Source organism: Microtus oregoni, unplaced genomic scaffold, assembly GCF_018167655.1.
Source record: "Microtus oregoni isolate MIOR12 unplaced genomic scaffold, Mior012 000048F_ref0000485, whole genome shotgun sequence".
Taxonomy (NCBI): Eukaryota; Metazoa; Chordata; class Mammalia; order Rodentia; family Cricetidae; genus Microtus; species Microtus oregoni.
The window spans coordinates 14,121,266-14,140,414 of NW_024543222.1; the positions used below are offsets into that span (position 1 = coordinate 14,121,266).

At 40.8% G+C, this 19,149-nt stretch overlaps 1 protein-coding gene and 1 non-coding gene across 11 annotated transcripts in view; one reads left to right on the forward strand and one right to left on the reverse strand.

The window, feature by feature from the left end:
• Tanc2 (tetratricopeptide repeat, ankyrin repeat and coiled-coil containing 2) overlaps positions 1-19,149 on the reverse strand; it is a 331,636-nt gene that overhangs the window by 148,214 nt on the left and 164,273 nt on the right. For all 10 annotated transcript variants that reach the window (XM_041635617.1, XM_041635621.1, XM_041635620.1 and 7 more), the window contains one exon: positions 2,515-2,663. In XM_041635617.1, the coding sequence (XP_041491551.1) occupies positions 2,515-2,663 (149 nt within the window). The remainder of the gene's footprint in view (positions 1-2,514; positions 2,664-19,149) is intronic.
• Positions 9,799-9,900, forward strand: LOC121436357. Its single transcript, XR_005972692.1, has one exon. It is a non-coding gene; the product is annotated as a U6 spliceosomal RNA (small nuclear RNA).

Below are 19,149 nucleotides of genomic sequence, written 5' to 3' on the forward strand. Positions count from 1 at the left end.
TTAGGTTATGCTCTGACTTTTCCACATATGCACGGCTGTACATGTGCTCCTCTATATATGCGCTTTTATACTACACACATCATGTACACACATACACTTGTCTAATCATAATACTTAAAAAATGCAGGCAAACTGAAGAAGAAACTCCTAACATTCATCCTAACACCTTAGGGACTGCTGAAAGAAGAAAATAAAATTACTAGAATTAATTATCACTTCCAGTAATTGTTCTTTTACAGAAAATGATCTATTCTAACCTACCTGTTAGATTCTGCCACCATAGTACTAATCTGGGACATCTTCACTATAGTGTCTTCTGGAATGCAGTAGTCCATCTTTGTCAAAGCATTTAGCTCAGCAGAAAGTTATCAAAGATCATGATCTCCTAGTTCTTAATAGTCTCCCTAGACTACAAATTCCAATGGTCAATAGAGCCACTTTCTCTGTGGCTCCAGAACATTTAAAAATATTCTTTTCCAAGAAGCTACAAGTGTCATTAGTTTTATGTTTATGTAATGCTTAACAGTTTTAAAAATATTTTTATATACTTTCACTTCTTACATACAAGTAAAATACCAATACACTTAATAAGAAGAAAAGAAAGAAACATGAAAATGGGGACCAGGGAGATAGCTGAGCAAGCCTGATGACCTGAGTTTGATTCTTGGGACCCACACAGTAAAGGAAAGAACTGACTCTCATAAGTTGCCCTCTGAGCTCCACATATATGCCAAGGTACATTTTTCCGATACATACACCAATATATAAATGTAATAGTAATAATAATAAATACAAAAATGAAATTATTAAAAATATGAAGGTAATGAAATAGTATTCTCTAAACATAGTCTTACATATTGTACATGCTAATTATGCTATATATTACTGTATTCTTTCTATTTATATGGCACTTTCAGCTTACAAAGCATTATTGCTGTTACAATAATCCTGTTATCTTGTCACCTTTCTTTTCTTTTCTCCTTGGTGGGAGGCTAAAAATTAAACCAGGGCCTTTCATTTGCTGGCCAGTCACTTACCACCAGCTATTTCCCAGCCTATGCTTTAGAGTTTTACTTGGAGATACGGTCTTATTTAAAAGTAAGGCACAGTCTACATACTTGTAACGTGATTTGAAATCACAATGACATGAAGACTCTCAAAAGCAAGATGAGTAATTTTATCATCTTTGAAGAAATGTAGCTTTGTAGCAAATAAATAAATAAATAAATAAATAAATAAAGTGTTTGGCTATGAGAAGGAGGAGGGTATCACGATAGTGGTCATTATTAGAACAGTCATATGCTAACCTGACAAAAATATCAAGAAATTAAAAGTATCTGAGAGTTACCTCAGTGGTAAAGCTCTTGCCTAGCAAGCATAAGGCCCTAGGATTGGTTCCCATGATAGGGGTAGGTCAAGACATCTCCCCAGGCCTCAATATGTAAGTCACTGAAATAGTTAGGTTTCTATTACTGAGATAAAGGTTAAAAGCAACTTGGAAAAGAAGTCTATTTCAGCCTACAGTTATAGTCCAATCATGAAGGAAGTCAGAGGAAGAACTCAAAGCAGAAACTTGGAGGAAGAACTCAAGCAGAGGCCATGGAGGATTGCTGCTCACTGGTTTGTTCCCACTAGTTTCCTCTGGTTGCTTTCTTACAGTCTCAGACCACTTGCCCATGGGTGTTACTACACACAGTGAGTGAGCTAGGCCCTCACATCAAGCATTCATCAAGAAAATGCCTACAGGCAATCTGACAGCCCCACTTCTCTCACTGAGATCCTCTTCCCAGATAACTCTAACTTGTGTCAAGTTGACAAAAAGCAAACTAGGACATAACCCAAAAGAAAGTTAACTCTAAAATAATATTTTAAAGCTTTCTGACATAGATTCTCAGACCATTAATTTCTCAGATTTTCAACTTTTCTAATAAATGCATTCAAAACAAGTCTTTATTATTTTTCAGTAAACCTTGAGCTACATCCTATATGTTATACTTAATTTTCATTGCAACAGTTTAAAATCTTTTCTAATTTTCTGGATTCAAAGGCTGCTGAGACTCATATTATTTGATTGCTAAACCTTTGAGGATGTTTAACGTTAGCTGTCATTTTCTAAGCTATTTTATAATTAATTCTACTGTGGTAGAAGTAATTGGTAGTTTTAGAAACCGATTAAGATCTGCTCTAGGCTCAGCATATCATCAACCTGCCAATAATGCATATATAGTTGAGAATAGTGTATACTCTTAATTAAGAGTGCAGTGTTAATCCCTCAGTTCTTTCATTTGAGTAACTTATTATTTAGTCATTCATTAGTTTGTTTTTTGACTTTTGCACATATAAAACACAAACAAGAAATACTGTGATTATGGGAAATTAAATTATAGGCCACAAAATGAATTCTAACAATTGATATCATTCCTTTCAGGATGAGCATACACCCACATCATCTTTCTTTCCTGCTATAAAATGCTAATTTCCATTGGTTAGTCAAGTTGATAGGGCATAGCTTACCTGATTTTCATCCTGTACTTCCATGCTGTACTGATCACCTGGCTGTACTTCCGGGACTTTCTCTCCAAGGAGGAAACCCAGACGAGTCATGAGTGTGTTTGCTGCCTCATCTACAGAAGGAGGCGGACCAAGTTCCTGTTCAACATCACCTGCAGCAAGAAGACAGCAAACATAAATCTTAAAAACAAAATGGTTTAGTTCTATTGCTGTTTTTATATTGTTTGTTTTTCTTTAGTTTTCACATTCTAAGTTCAAAAATTATAATGCTCAAGTCTATCAGCTGAATTTTTAAACTTCTGCATGAGTGCACGTATGCTTGTGTGTGTAGAGGTCAGAGGTAAGCCTCAGTGTTGTTCCTGAGCAGCATTTACCTTGTTTCTGAGATGCTGGTCTTTCACTTTCCCAGGGAAGATTGGCTGGGAAGGGCTGGCCAGTTAGTCCTAGAGATCTGCCTGTCTCTACCACCCCAGTACTGGGATTACAATCATGTGCCACCATGACAGGTTTTATGTGGGTGGGAGATTGGACTCGAGTCTGCCGGCTTACATCGCAAACACTTTAATAACTGGACCCTCTCCCGAGCCCTTGATTTCCCTACTTTTAAAGATTGTAATTTTCACAATCTATTGAGACTATTCTCAATCTATGTATAAAAATACTTGAATTGAAGAAATGTTTTTGCAGCATGGTAACATGTAAAGGTTACATGTGACACTGTAACATGTTAATGGTCCTGTTATTTGACCAGTAGCTTTCAAACAGTCTCACTCTTGGATCTATGTTTTAGTTGCAACAGCTCCATCATTCAAGTTCTTTAGATGGTTTCTCTTTTTAAAGAGTTTGTGTAAGTACTCCTTTTATAGGCTGAAGTAACTTAAACTTTTGATAAAGTTTCAAAATAGTACAAAGAATTTCTGCCCCCCCCCCAGCCATACAAAACATAGAATTCTCCTTATCCTCCATAGCTGACCATTTTCTATAAACACATTCTTTTGTATAACTCACAGGCCAGAAATCAGTATCCTGACCTTTCCCATTACTATGACCTCAGCCCCAGGCTGAACCAAGTTTGAATCCTTGGTGATGTGCTCTAGATTAGAGAGCATTGCAGCGTTACACAACTCACTTAGTTATCACATCATGTTCAAACTAAGAAACAGTACTTTACTGTTAACTGCCATGACCTTGACTCTTATAAGGCTTACAGTCTAGGTATTTAGTGCAATGTTCTTCAATTTATCTTCTGAGTCTATCCAGGTTATGCATTTCTTTGCAGAAATGTCAAAAAAGTTTTGCTATGTTAACTTGGATCACTTGGTCATGCCAGTGCGTACCAGAATTTTCTATTTCAAAATTATATTTCCCCCTTGTAGTTAATAAGCATTTTGATGGAATTATATAAAATGCTTCATTTATTAATATATTTTGTTACATATAGACACATACACACATATACATAACAATAATTCCACATATATGGAATTTCCTTTAGGCTGTTTTTAGGCTGAAATTCTTCTACCTTAAGTAGATATACAGTGTTGTGTAACCACAGTCACTATCCACTTTTAGAACTTTTCATTGCGCCCAAGAAATACAGCTGCATTAAACAGTGATTTTTCTCCCTGTCCTCCTCCTCTTACCAGCCCCTAGTGACTGTTAGTCTACTTTCTTCCTTGATGAATTTGCCTATTCTAAGCACCCTGTGTAAATAGAATCATACAGTATTTTACTCTTTGGATTCTGGCTTATATCACTTTGTATAATGGGTTCAAGGTTCTTTGTGCTGTAACATGTTTTAGAATGGCATTCCTTTTTAACAGTATTCATTCGTTCATCTGTTGTTGGACATCTGGATAGTTGTTTTCAGCTTTTAGCTACAGTGAATAGTATGAATAGTGATGTATAAATAGATACTTGTCTGACATTTCTTTAATAAATTTTTCTATTTGGAGTATTAACATTCCCTGGTTGGATTACTATCAATGTTTTCAAATAGTGATTCTTCTCCATCCATCCACCCACCGACCCATCCATTTCACTGATTCCTATCTTACATACTGGGTTATAATTGGTTACTATCAGTATTTAGTTTAAATCATTTTATACTTAGCCAGGGTAAGCAAGCTTCTTAAATTTGGTTCTTATGGCCTTTTAACACATTCTTGCCATGTTTTGGACATAGCTCTATGGTGCATGATTTTGTAGGCTCATCTGGTATTTTTCCTGTTTCAGTTACAGAATCAGAAAAGCTCTTCAGAGGCCTTTGTTCTTCTTAGAGAAAAAAGAAGGTATAAAAGCTATATACTAGGCATGTCAATTGTTATTGGGGTATCACTTCCTCCAGGACCTGCTCAATGAGCAATTACATTGTATTCATATACACATATATTTGTAAAGTAGTATTTATATGTACATATATGTGCAAATATATATACCTACACACATATTATTTCCTTAAGTATATACACATTATTTATACATATACATTTCCATTTTTGTTTGTAAACCTACACACACAGAGTTCTCAGTGACAACTCTAATTTTAACTCAATACCTCCTTAGGGTTAGTTCATAAGATATAATTCTCTTCCTATAATATTAACAAAGTGGTCTCTGTCCTTAGTCTGTTTTCCCTCCAGGTAACACATTTAACTGTTACCTAAGGTGACCCTGTACACAAACGTTCTTATACTGGCTGTGCTCCTACTCTAAGCTAAGGAGCTTCAGTCACCACCACTTCATCTTCTACCCCAAATGAGACAGAATTCATATACTGTAAGTTTTACTTCAGTGATTATATAATGCAGTGGCTCTCAGTTTATTCATAAAGTTAAACCACCATCACCACAATCTGATTTTAGAATATTTTTATTATTTCAAAAGGAAACCATGGCTCATTTTTGCCCTGAAATTTAGATTCTTAAAATTCCTGATCTCTGCTATTCATTTTAGCCTTCTTGCTTGAATGTCACATTTTTTCCATACAATTAGCCTTTTGGGTTTCCAGTCTAGATTGAGTGGCATTTTAATGGCCACTATAAGAATTATCTTTTCCATTGAGAGATGCTGAAGAGAAAATAGTACCATCCATGGGGACCATCCCCCTGCCCCTACCTTATACTACTCATTCCTAAGAAGATTTTTTTTTAATCAATCAAAACTGAATCAGGGAGCTTAAAATGATTCATTATAAATGTGATATGGAATTTTTTAAATGATATATTTACATGGCCATAAGTAAGTATTTTTGGTTCAGATGCAAGCAACTCTCACTTTGTAAGAAACCATACACAAATCCTATGTAGTATTTTAGAATGCTTTTTATATCTTTCTATTACAGCAAACTTTAGTTATAGTGTCACATGGTTTGTCACCAGGATACAAAAGTTTTTTTATAATTTATGATAATCAGTATTAAACATTTAAATACTTCAAATGCTAAGAAAAGTTTTGGTTTTTAACATTCAGTTTCTTATTTATCTTGACTTCCCTCCTATGGTCACAAACTGGATTAGACAAGAGATGCATGTATCTTTTTGTATACTAGTACTAAACTAAAGTTCTGTCTGTGGAAGAAATCTAGATAAAACTATTATTGAATTTACGTCAGAGAATCTATTTTCCTTTCAATGGGCACCATAAATTTCTTTTCAACAGAACAGAAATAATAGGTAGAATTATTTTTATACTGTAAACATGCATTTATGTGCTAGTATTCTTTCAAATGACTGAAGCTTGTTGTTTACTGATTAAATAAAATGATAAATTGTTCTCCTTCAGCTCACAAACAATCCCTTTTCTCTGCTATATATTAAACTAATTCTCAACTTTTACCATAGATTCTAGGTCTCTAGATATTCAAGACTCCATTTCATTTTCTCCTAAAAGGCTATAATTACCAAATATTTTCTAAACAAAATTTTATTGCTAGGTTTTACTAAAATTTACAAAACATGTAAGAGATAAGGCTATAATCTATATGGAAATAAAAGGATCACTACATGATGTGTTTAGTGACACACTTAAAATACGTAATATACACAAGTTGATATTCTAAACATTTTACAAATCTTAATCATTAAAAATCATTTTTAGGCAGTATTTCGCCCCATCGCCCAAGCTGAACTTGACCTTACACACCCTCCTGTCTTAGCCTCCTGAATGCTGGAATAGTAGGCACATGTCAGTACCTGGATCAACTACTTTCTTCATGAAAAATGTGACACTATCTCTTGATTATAAGAAGATGATATCAGATGCCAGCAGTCTTGACTTATCTTCTTCCCTCATCTACTTCTAGTACGTGTTAAACAAATAACCCTATAATCTCAGTGGCTTAATAAAACAGAGCAGATTGTTTCACTCGTTATGGGGGTAGGAAGCTCCATTTTGTTGTTTTGAGACAGGGTCTTACTATACAGCCCAGGCTGACCTTGAACTCATGATTTTCCTACCGCAGCCTCTTGAGTGCTGGAATCACAGCCATGTACCCCACCCCCACATTCAGCCTACCTTACTTAATCTTTATAACTTTATGAAGTAGGTATTATTACTATCACTTTACATACGATTAGACGGAGGCATATAGAGTATAATCAGTTCAAAGTCACACAAAGAAAAACTAGGATTAGAACTCAGACTCTGACTCCAAAATTCAGGCTTCCAATTACCATGATTTAGTGTCTTGCTGGAAGGAAATGGTGTAACTAATGAGTGTTGAAATAAGAAACGCTAAGGGTGTACATAGTGAGAGAACATTTGCCTATTGTGTCCAAGACCCTGTGTTTGATTTCTTGCACTGTAAAACAAGTAACCTAGTAGCAAGCATACTGTTTATAGTATTTTAATTTCAGCAACTATAATAACACATATATTCTATAACCCGCTGACCTCTATTGTTATCTTGGTCAGAGACCACACTAGGCCTTTTACCTATAGAACCTACCCTTATGGCCACAAGTACTTTGTAAAGGAGTTTCTATGTAGTCACACCTTATGCGTTACTGTGCACCTGGAATGGGAACGACTGGGGACTGAACCAGCTACCTAGGCCAGAGTGGGCCTGAGAAAGCAAGTTCCACGGGAGCAGGAGGGGATCCAGTCCAGGGACATTGGTGGACCAGGACTGAGCTGATGACCTGGAAATGATTGTTGCCTGGAAACTTTTTCCCAAATTGTACTGTGTTTTATTTATTTTTTATTGTTTTTAATGAGCTATATAGTCTCTGTACCCCTCTTTCTCCCCCAACCTTCACCCTATCCCATGATTACCACACTCCCAATTTACTCAGGAGATCCTCTCTTTTTCTACTTCCCATATAGATTAGATCTATGTAAGTCTCTCTTAGTGTCCTCATTGTTGTCTAAGTTCTGTGGAATTATTGTGATTTATAAGCTGGTTTTCTTTGCTTTATGTTTAAAAACCACTTATGAGTGAGTACATGTGATAATTGTCTTTCTGTGTCTGGGTTACCTCTCTGAAAATAATGTTTTCTAGCTCCATTTTCATGCAAAATTCAAGATGTTATTTTTTCTTCTCTGTACTACTCCATTGTGTAAATGTACCATATTTTCCTTATCCATTCTTCGGTCAAGGGGCATTTAGGTTGTTTCTAGGGTCTGGCTATGACAAACAAAGCTGCTATGAACATAGTTGAGCACATGTCCTTATAGTACGATTAAGCATCCTTTGGGTATATACCCAAAAGTGCTATTACTGGGTCTTGAGGTAAGTTGTTTCCTAATTTTCTGAAAAATCGTCATACTGATATCCAAAGGGGCTGTATTAGTTTGCATTCCCACCAGCAACAGAGGAGTATTTCCTTTACCCCACATCATCTCCAGAATAAGCTGTTATCAGTGTTTTTGATCTTGGCCATTCTTACAGGTCTAAGATGAAATCTCAGAGTTGTTTTGATTTGCATTTTTCTGATGGCTAAGGATGTTGAGCATTTCCTTAAGTGTCTTTCAGCCATTTTAGATTCCTCTGTTAAGAGTTCTCTGTTTAGGTCTGTACCCCATTTTTCTATCGGATTATTTGTTCTATTGATGACCAATTTCTTGAGTTCTTTGTATATTTTTGAGATCAGCCCCCTGTCTGATGTGGAGTTGGTGAAGGTCTTTTCACATTCTGTAGGCTGCTGTTTTGTCTTGTTGACTGTGCCCTTTGTTTTACAGAAGCCTCTCAGTTTCAGAAGGTCCCATTTATTAATTGCTGTTCTCAGTGTTTGTGCTACTGGGTTTATATTTAGGACGTGGTCTCCTATACCAATGAGTTTAAGTGTACTTCCCACTTTCTCTTCTGTAAGATTCAGTGTGGTTAGTTTTATGTTGAAGTCTTTGATCCATTTGGATTTGAGTTTTGTGCATGGCAATAGACATGGATCTATTTTCATTCTTCTACATGTTGATATATAGTTATGCCAGCACAATTTGTTGAATATCTTTTCTTTTTTCCATTTTATATTTTTTGCTTCTTTGTCAAAAATCAGGAGTTTGTAGGTGTGTGGATTGATATCCAAGTCTTCAATATGGTTCCATTGGTCCTCCTATCTGTTTTTATGCCAATATCAGGCTGTTTTTCATTACTGTAACTCTGTAGTAGAGCTTGAAGTCAGGTATTGTGATGCCTCCAGAAGATCCTTTATTGGACAGGATTGTTTTGGCTGTCCTGGGTTTTTTGCTTTTCCATATGAAGTTTAGTATTGTTCTTTCTAGGTCTGTGAAGAACTGTACTGGGATTTTGATGGTCATTGCATTGAATCTGTAGATCGCTTTTAGTAAGATTGTCATTTTTACTATGTTAATTCTACCTACCCAAGAGCATGGGAGATCTTTCTATTTTCTTGTGTCTTCTTCAATTTCTTTCTTCAAAGATTTAAATATACTGACAATGAACTAGCTGGCATTACACTCTCCAAAGTCTGATCAATTTGAACCATATTTTCGTTCTCATCTCTTAGCAGAACACTGCCTGTATGGACACCTTCACGGTCCCCCCTGATATCTACACATGAGTGCAGGTGCCTGTGGAATCCTGAGGGCTTTGGTTTCCCTGGAATAGAGTGACAGATGGTTGGTAACTACCTGATGAGGGTACTGGGAACTGATCTAAGTCTTCTACAAGAGTAGTAAGTGTTCTTAACTTCTGAGCCAACTCTCCAGCCCCCAAAATTCCTTGATACACAAAAAGCAACAACAACAAAGCAAAATCTGGCAGAGTAAAGTCTATAAATAAGACACTAGTATAAGGGAAAAGGCAAGCGACACAGTGGCTAAAGACAACTGCAATTTGGCAGCACATATACTAAATTTGTAATGATTCAGAGATGAGCATGATCCAATTTCAAGGATGACACACAAATTCAAGAAGCGTTCTATATTTTTTTAAAATGACATCAGAATTTAAAAAAACTGCAATTCATATAACCAACAGAGGCCTGTATCCAGAAAATAAATCCCTGCACCCCAAGTCAATGAAAAAAAATCTAACAAAAGTTGAGAAATGGCTTCCACACACCTGCTACACCTACACTTCTCACTGCTTTTTCCATTAAATAAATGTAATTTAAAATTTATAACATTCTTCAAAACCTGTATTTTTAGCATCCTGTTAATAAAATTTTCCAAAAAATGACACCTAACAGTCACGTGGCACTCACAATCAACCATCAATCATTATTGATAGTTGATTTCAGATTTTGTTCATATGAACAATTCTGTGAGTGCCACGTGACTGGTAGGTGTCATTTTTTTTGGAAAATTTTGTTAATAAGATGCTAAAAATAAAACTGGGATCTTGGGGGTGGGGCGGGATGGGGGTAAGGGGAGAGGGGGTGAGAAAAGTGAGAAGGGGAGGATGGGGGGAACTTGGGGAAACGGGATGATTGGGATATAGGAGGGTTGGATAGGGGAGCACGGAAGCACATATCTTAGATAAGGGAGCCACCTTAGGGTTGGCAAGAGTCTCGAACCTAGAGTGGCTCCCAGGTGCCCGGGGCGATGTCCCCAGTTAGTTCCTTGGGCAGCTGGGGATAGGGAACCTGAAATGACCCTATCCTATAGCCGTACTGATGAATATCTTGCATATCATCATAGAACCTTCATCTGGCAATGGATGGAAATAGAGACAGAGACCCACACTGGAGGACCAGACTGAGCTCCCAAGGTCCCAATGAGGAGCAGAAGGAGGGAGAACATGAGCAAGGAAGTCAGGACCACGAGGGGTGTACCCACCCACTGAGACAGTGGAGCTGATCTATTGGGAGCTCACCAAGGCCAGCTGGTCTGTGACTGAAAAAGCATGGGATAAAACCGGACTCTCTGAACATGGTGGACAATGAGGGCTGATGAGAAGCCAAGGACAATGGCACCGGGTTTTGATCTTCATGTTCTGGCTTTGTGGGAGCCTAACCAGTTTGCATGTTCACCTTCCTAGACCTGGATGGAGGGGGGAGGACCTTGGATTTTCCACGGGGCAGGGAACCCTGACTGCTCTTCGGACTGGAGCGGGAGGAGGAGAAAAGTGGGGGGAGAGGGAGAGGGGTGGGAGGAGGGGAAGGAAATGGGAGGCTGGGAGGAGGCAGAAATTTTTTTTCTTTTCAATGAAAAAATAAAAAAAAATAATGGAAAATGAAATAAGAGCAATAAAAACACCTTGCAAAATATGAAGAATACACACTAAAGGACTTCACTTATATAAAGCTAAAAAGGCAGTGAAACAAACAAAAGACAGGTAAGAGCATGGAGGAGGCATGAGGAAAGCATCTGAACACAAGAGCACAGAACAGATAAGGTTCTGTATCTCAAGTCTGGTAGCACCTAATACATAGGAGTGTGTTCACTTCATAAGATTTCAGAACAAAGAATTACATTCAGACACTTTTCTGTATTTATGTTGAATGTTAATAAAAAAAAAATCCACAAACAATGAATTAAGGACACAGGCATCGGCTTTCAGAATGGAATAATTATTTTGAAGAAAGAAGTGAAACTTATGAAAAAGGAAGTAAATATTTCAAATTCAATATCTATTTAAATGTTCAAATGAAGTAGAGTTATTAGATATTAACAAATTTAATACCATAAAAGTCTAGATCTTCCAAGCCAAGAGGTGGTGGAGCATGCCTTTAATTCCAGCACTCAGGAGGCAGAGGCAAGCAAATCTCTGTTTTAAAGACTTGGAGGAAATTATATACAAAATGTATTAAAACATATCATCTGGGGTGCTGGAAAATGACTCATTTGGTAAGAGGGCCTAAGTTTGGTTCAGCTTTTGAGAGACACATTTTCAGTTTTATTCTGGATCTTACTATCTTACCTCTCAGGCCTCTGGGAAACTTGATATAAAAGATGAACCTTCCTCTTTCAAAAATTAAAGATAATGTGTTTAGTTAAGTTTTTCCCATTGGGTATAAAATACATTCAATACTATTGCAATAACAAATCACAAACAACTTTACCAACTCCTCTTCTCATACTTTTCTAATGATTATGTTAAGCAGCTGATGTATATAAGAACTATTTTACAAATCAAAGGAGGTACTAAAAAGCATAGAGAAGAAATAAATAAAATTGTCTTGGGAGAGTGGAAGGTGGAAGATGAAGGAGTCATATCTGAAATTAATACTTCAACGAGTATGATGCTGAATAGTAGACTGAAGAAAAAGGAGCAGAGAGAATAATTTTCGGATAGAAATTCTGCTTGAGTTTACAATTCAACTCAAATGTCAAACCCTATGATAAAAACTGACTACAGGAGTTTCTGGCCCACGGCGCCAGCCTGGGACGGGGAGCTCGGGGGTCTCTTGGCCCCCTGTCCTGCTTGGGCTCTCTGCTGCCTCTTTCTTCCTGGCCCACCCAGCTTCCGTCCAGACCCCTCCCCACTTCGCCCCCACTGCCCTCTTTTGGCGCGTAGCATCGCCCAGCGCAGCCTATCTGGGCGCTGGGTCCGAGTACCCGGGGCTCCCGGGCGGGCAGCAGTTCCTTTGTTTCTGTGGCCTGCCTGCACCAAGCGGGGTAGGCGCTTTGTCTGCGGGCTGCCCAACCAGCACGGAGGCCTGATCTTTCGGCGCCAGGAGACCCAGCATTGGGGTGAGTTTCTGGCCCACGGCGCCAGCCTGGGACGGGGAGCTCGGGGGTCTCTTGGCCCCCTGTCCTGCTTGGGCTCTCTGCTGCCTCTTTCTTCCTGGCCCACCCAGCTTCCGTCCAGACCCCTCCCCACTTCGCCCCCACTGCCCTCTTTTGGCGCGTGGCATCGCCCAGCGCAGCCTATCTGGGCGCTGGGTCCGAGTACCCGGGGCTCCCGGGCGGGCAGCAGTTCCTTTGTTTCTGTGGCCTGCCTGCACCAAGCGGGGTAGGCGCTTTGTCTGCGGGCTGCCCAACCAGCACGGAGGCCTGATCTTTCGGCGCCAGGAGACCCAGCATTGGGGTGAGTTTCTGGCCCACGGCGCCAGCCTGGGACGGGGAGCTCGGGGGTTTCTTGGCCCCCTGTCCTGCTTGGGCTCTCTGCAGGGCCTCTACTCCCCGGGTGCTGCCTCTTTCTTCCTGGCCCACCCAGCTTCCGTCCAGAGCCCTCCCCACTTCGCCCCCACTGCCCTCTTTTGGCGCGTGGCATCGCCCAGCCCAGCCTATCTGGGCGCTGAGTCCAAGTAGCCGGGGCTCCCTGGGGGCAGCAGTTCCTTTGTTTCTGTGGCCTGCCTGCACCAAGCGGGGTAGGCGCTTTGTCTGCAAGCTGCCCAACCAGCACGGAGGCCTGATCTTTCGGCGCCAGGAGACCCAGCATTGGGGTGAGTTTCTGGCCCACGGCGCCAGCCTGGGACGGGGAGCTCGGGGGTTTCTTGGCCCCCTTTCCTGCTTGGGCTCTCTGCTGCCTCTTTCTTCCTGGCCCACCCAGCTTCCTCCAGACCCTTCCCCACTTCGCCCCCACTGCCCTCTTTTGGCGCGTAGCATCGCCCAGCGCAGCCTATTTGGGCGCTGGGTCCGAGTACCCGGGGCTCCCGGGCGGGCAGCAGTTCCTTTGTTTCTGTGGCCTGCCTGCACCAAGCGGGGTAGGCGCTTTGTCTGCGGGCTGCCCAACCAGCACGGAGGCCTGATCTTTCGGCGCCAGGAGACCCAGCATTGGGGTGAGTTTCTGGCCCACGGCGCCAGCCTGGGACGGGGAGCTCGGGGGTCTCTTGGCCCCCTGTCCTGCTTGGGCTCTCTGCTGCCTCTTTCTTCCTGGCCCACCCAGCTTCCGTCCAGACCCCTCCCCACTTCGCCCCCACTGCCCTCTTTTGGCGCGTAGCATCGCCCAGCGCAGCCTATCTGGGCGCTGGGTCCGAGTACCCGGGGCTCCCGGGCGGGCAGCAGTTCCTTTGTTTCTGTGGCCTGCCTGCACCAAGCGGGGTAGGCGCTTTGTCTGCGGGCTGCCCAACCAGCACGGAGGCCTGATCTTTCGGCGCCAGGAGACCCAGCATTGGGGTGAGTTTCTGGCCCACGGCGCCAGCCTGGGACGGGGAGCTCGGGGGTCTCTTGGCCCCCTGTCCTGCTTGGGCTCTCTGCTGCCTCTTTCTTCCTGGCCCACCCAGCTTCCGTCCAGAGCCCTCCCCACTTCACCCCCACTACCCTCTTTTGGCGCGTGGCATCGCCCAGCGCAGCCTATCTGGGCGCTGGGTCCGAGTACCCGGGGCTCCCGGGCGGGCAGCAGTTCCTTTGTTTCTGTGGCCTGCCTGCACCAAGCGGGGTAGGCGCTTTGTCTGCGAGCTGCCCAACCAGCACGGAGGCCTGATCTTTCGGCGCCAGGAGACCCAGCATTGGGGTGAGTTTCTGGCCCACGGCGCCAGCCTGGGACGGGGAGCTCGGGGGTTTCTTGGCCCCCTGTCCTGCTTGGGCTCTCTGCAGGGCCTCTACTCCCCGGGTGCTGCCTCTTTCTTCCTGGCCCACCCAGCTTCCGTCCAGAGCCCTCCCCACTTCGCCCCCACTGCCCTCTTTTGGCGCGTGGCATCGCCCAGCCCAGCCTATCTGGGCGCTGAGTCCGAGTACCCGGGGCTCCCGGGGGGGCAGCAGTTCCTTTGTTTCTGTGGCCTGCCTGCACCAAGCGGGGTAGGCGCTTTGTCTGCGAGCTGCCCAACCAGCAAGGAGGCCTGATCTTTCGGCGCCAGGAGACGCAGCATTGGGAGAGCCAACATTGGGGAGAGACAGCGTTTGGTAGGCAAGGAGAACTAATCCGGTAAAAGAAGATCCATAGGGAGCATTTGGAAGAAGAGATGGGCCGACGTCAAGGCAAGAATTCGCCCAACAAGCTGAAAAGCAACATGAAGCTACCAGAAACAAGCGACCCCACAACGGGAGGACAAGAACCCCTTAATCAAGAGGAAGGAGAAAAGATTGACTTCATGAAAGTGATTGACACCCTTAAACAGCATGTAAAAAACGCCCTTATAGAAATGGATGAGAAATATAACAGAAAGTTTGAAGAATTGAATAAATCAGTGAATGATACCCTAGAAAACCAAGGAAAAACAATCAAACAGATAATGGAAACAGTTCAAGACCTGAAAACTGAAATGGAGGCAAAGAAGAAAACACAAACAGAGGGCCTTCTGGACATGGAAAATCTAGGTAAACGAATAGAGACTACAGAAACAAGCATAACCAGCAGAATACAAGAGATAGAAGAAAGACTCTCGGATTCTGAAGATACCATAGAGAAAATAAACACACTGATCAAAGAAAACAGCAAGTCCAACAAACTCTCATCACAAAACATTCAGGAAATATGGGACACAATAAAGAGACCAAACCTAAGAATAATAGGAGTAGAAGAAGGAGAAGAAGGGCAGCTCAATGGTCCAGAAAATCTATTTAATAAAATTATAGAAGAAAACTTTCCCAACCTAAGGAAAGATTTTCCTATGAAGGTGCAAGAAGCATACAGAACACCGAATAGACTGGATCAAAAAAAAACATCCCCTCGCCATATAATTATCAAAACACAAAGCATACAGAATAAGGAAAGAATATTAAGAGCTGCAAAGGAAAAAGGCCAAATTACTTATAAAGGTAAACCTATCAGACTTACACCTGACTTCTCCATGGAAACCATGAAAGCCAGAAGGTCCTGGATAGATGTAATGCAGAAACTGAGAGACCATGGGTGCAAGCCCAGATTACTATACCCAGCCAAGCTTTCATTCACTATAAATGGAGAAAATAAAATTTTCCAGGATAAAAACAAATTTAAACAATACGCAGCCACAAATCCAGCCTTACAGAAAGTAATTGAAGGAAAATCACTAACCAAGGAGTCCAACAATGACCACAATAACTCAGACATCTAGAGACCCTTCACCAACACAAAACAAAGAAGGGAAACACACAAACTCTACGACTAAAAAAAAATGACCGGAGTTAACAACCACTGGTCATTAATATCACTTAATGTCAATGGACTCAACTCACCTATAAAAAGGCACAGGCTAAGAGATTGGATAAGAAAACAGGATCCAACATTCTGCTGTTTACAAGAAACACACCTCAACCACAAAGACAGGCACCTACTCAGAGTAAAGGGCTGGGAAAAGGCCTATCAAGCAAATGGACCTAAGAAACAGGCAGGTGTGGCCATACTAATCTCTAACAAAGTTGACTTTAAACTTAAATCAATCAGAAGAGATGGAGAGGGGCATTTTATACTCATAACAGGAACAGTTCATCAGGATGAAGTCTCAATCCTGAACATCTATGCCCCTAATATAAAAGCACCCACGTACATAAAAGAAACATTGCTAAAATTCAAGGCAGCCATCAAACCGCACACACTAATAGTAGGAGACTTCAACACTCCTCTCTCACCAATGGACAGGTCAATCAGAAAGGAACCTAACAGAGAAATAAGAGAATTAGTGGAGGTAATGAATCAAATGGACTTAACAGACATCTATAGAACATTCCATCCAAATAGGAAAGAATATACCTTCTTCTCTGCAGCTCATGGAACCTTCTCGAAAATCGACCACATAGTCGGTAACAAAGCAAACATCCACAGTTACAAAAAAATATTAGTAACCACCTGTGTCTTATCAGATCACCATGGATTAAAGTTAGAATTCAACAATAATGCTACCCCCAGAAAGCATACAAAGTCATGGAAACTGAACAGTCAACTATTGAACCATAGCTGGATTAAGGAAGAAATAAAGAAAGAAATTAAAGTCTTCCTGGAATTCAATGAAAATAAAGAAACAACATACTCAAACTTATGGGACACTATGAAAGCAGTCCTAAGAGGAAAGTTCATAGCACTAAGTGCCCACTTAAAGAAAACAGAGAAAGCTCACATTGGAGACTTAACAGCCCACCTGAAAGCTCTAGAAAAAAAAGAAGCAGACTCACCTAGGAGGAGTAGAAGACTGGAAATAATCAAAATGAGGGCTGAAATCAACAAAATAGAAACACAGAAAATAATACAAAAAATCAATGAAACAAAAAGCTGGTTCCTGGAGAAAATCAACAAGATTGACAAACCACTATCCAAGCTAATCAAACGGCAGGGAGAGAATTTGCAAATTAATATGATCAGAAATGAAAAGGGGGACATAACCACAGACACAGAGGAAATTCAGAGAATCATTAGATCTTACTACAAAAGCCTATATGCCACAAAATTGGAAAATGTAAAGGAAATGGATACTTTTTTAGATAAATATCATATACCAAAGTTAAATCAGGACCTGGTGAACAATCTAAATAGACCTGTTAGTCGCGAAGAATTAGAAGAGGTTATCAAAAACCTCCCTACCAAAAAAAGCCCAGGACCAGATGGTTTCAATGCGGAATTCTACCAGATCTTCCAAGAAGATCTAATACCTATACTCCTTAATGTATTCCACAAGATAGAAACAGAAGGGTCATTACCAAACTCCTTTTATGAAGCCACAATTACTCTGATACCAAAACCACTCAAAGACTCAACCAGGAAAGAGAACTACAGGCCAATCTCACTCATGAATATCGACGCAAAAATCCTCAACAAAATACTGGCAAATCGAATCCAAGAACACATCCGAAAAATTATCCATTATGATCAAGTAGGCTTCATTCCTGAGATGCAGGGCTGGTTCAACATACGAAAATCTATCAATGTAATCCAGCATATAAATAAACTGAAAGAAAAAAACCATATGATCATTTCATTAGATGCTGAAAAAGCATTTGACAAAATTCAACATCCATTTATGTTAAAAGTCTTGGAGAGATTAGGGATACAAGGGTCATACCTAAATATAATAAAAGCTATATACAGCAAGCCGACAGCTAACATCAAATTAAACGGAGAGAAACTCAAAGCCATCCCACTTAACTCAGGAACACGACAAGGCTGTCCACTCTCCCCATACCTCTTCAATATAGTGCTTGAAGTTCTAGCAATAGCAATAAGACAACATAATGGAATCAAGGGGATTCGAATTGGAAAGGAAGAAGTTAAACTTTCGTTATTTGCAGATGATATGATAGTGTACATAAGCGACCCCAAAAACTCCACCAAAGAACTCCTACAGCTGATAAACAGCTTTAGTAATGTGGCAGGATACAAGATCAACTCCAAAAAATCAGTCGCCCTCTTATACACAAAGGATATGGAAGCAGAGAGGGAAATCAGAGAAGCTTCACCATTCACAATAGCCAAAAACAGCATAAAATATCTTGGGGTACATCTAACCAAGGAAGTGAAAGATCTATTTGACAAGAACTTTAAGGCATTGAAGAAAGAAATTGAAGAGGATACCAAAAAATGGATGGACCTCCCTTGCTCTTGGATTGGTAGGATCAACATAGTAAAAATGGCAATTCTACCAAAGGCTATTTATAGATTCAATGCAATCCCCATCAAGATCCCATCAAAATTCTTCACAGATCTGGAGAGGACAATAATCAACTTTATATGGAAAAACAAAAAACCCAGGATAGCCAAAACAATCCTATACAATAAAGGATCTTCTGGAGGCATTACCATCCCTGACTTCAAACTCTATTACAGAGCTACAGTAATGAAAACTGTGGTACTGGCATAAAAACAGAGAAGTCGACCAATGGAATCGTATAGAAGACCCGGATTTTATCCCACAAACCTATGAACACCTGATTTTCGATAAAGGAGCTAAAAGTATAAAATGGAAGAAAGAAAGCATCTTCAACAAATGGTGCTGGCACAACTGGATGTCATCTTGTAGAAGAATGAAAATAGACCCTTATCTATCACCGTGCACAAAACTCAAGTCCAAATGGATTAAAGACCTCAATATCAGCCCGAACACACTGAACCTGATAGAAGAGAAAGTGGGAAGTACCCTACAGGAGCTGGGCACAGGAGATCGCTTCCTATGTATAACCCCAGAAGCACAGACATTAAGGGCAACATTGAATAATTGGGACCTACTTAAACTGAGAAGCTTCTGTAAAGCAAAGGACATAGTCAATAAGACACAAAGGCAACCTACTGATTGGGAGAAGATCTTCACCAACCCCACAACAGACAAAGGTCTGATCTCCAAAATATATAAGGAACTCAAGAAACTAGACTTTAAAATGCTAATTAACCCAATTAAAAAATGGGGCACTGAACTGAACAGAGAATTCTCAGCAGAGGAAGTTCAA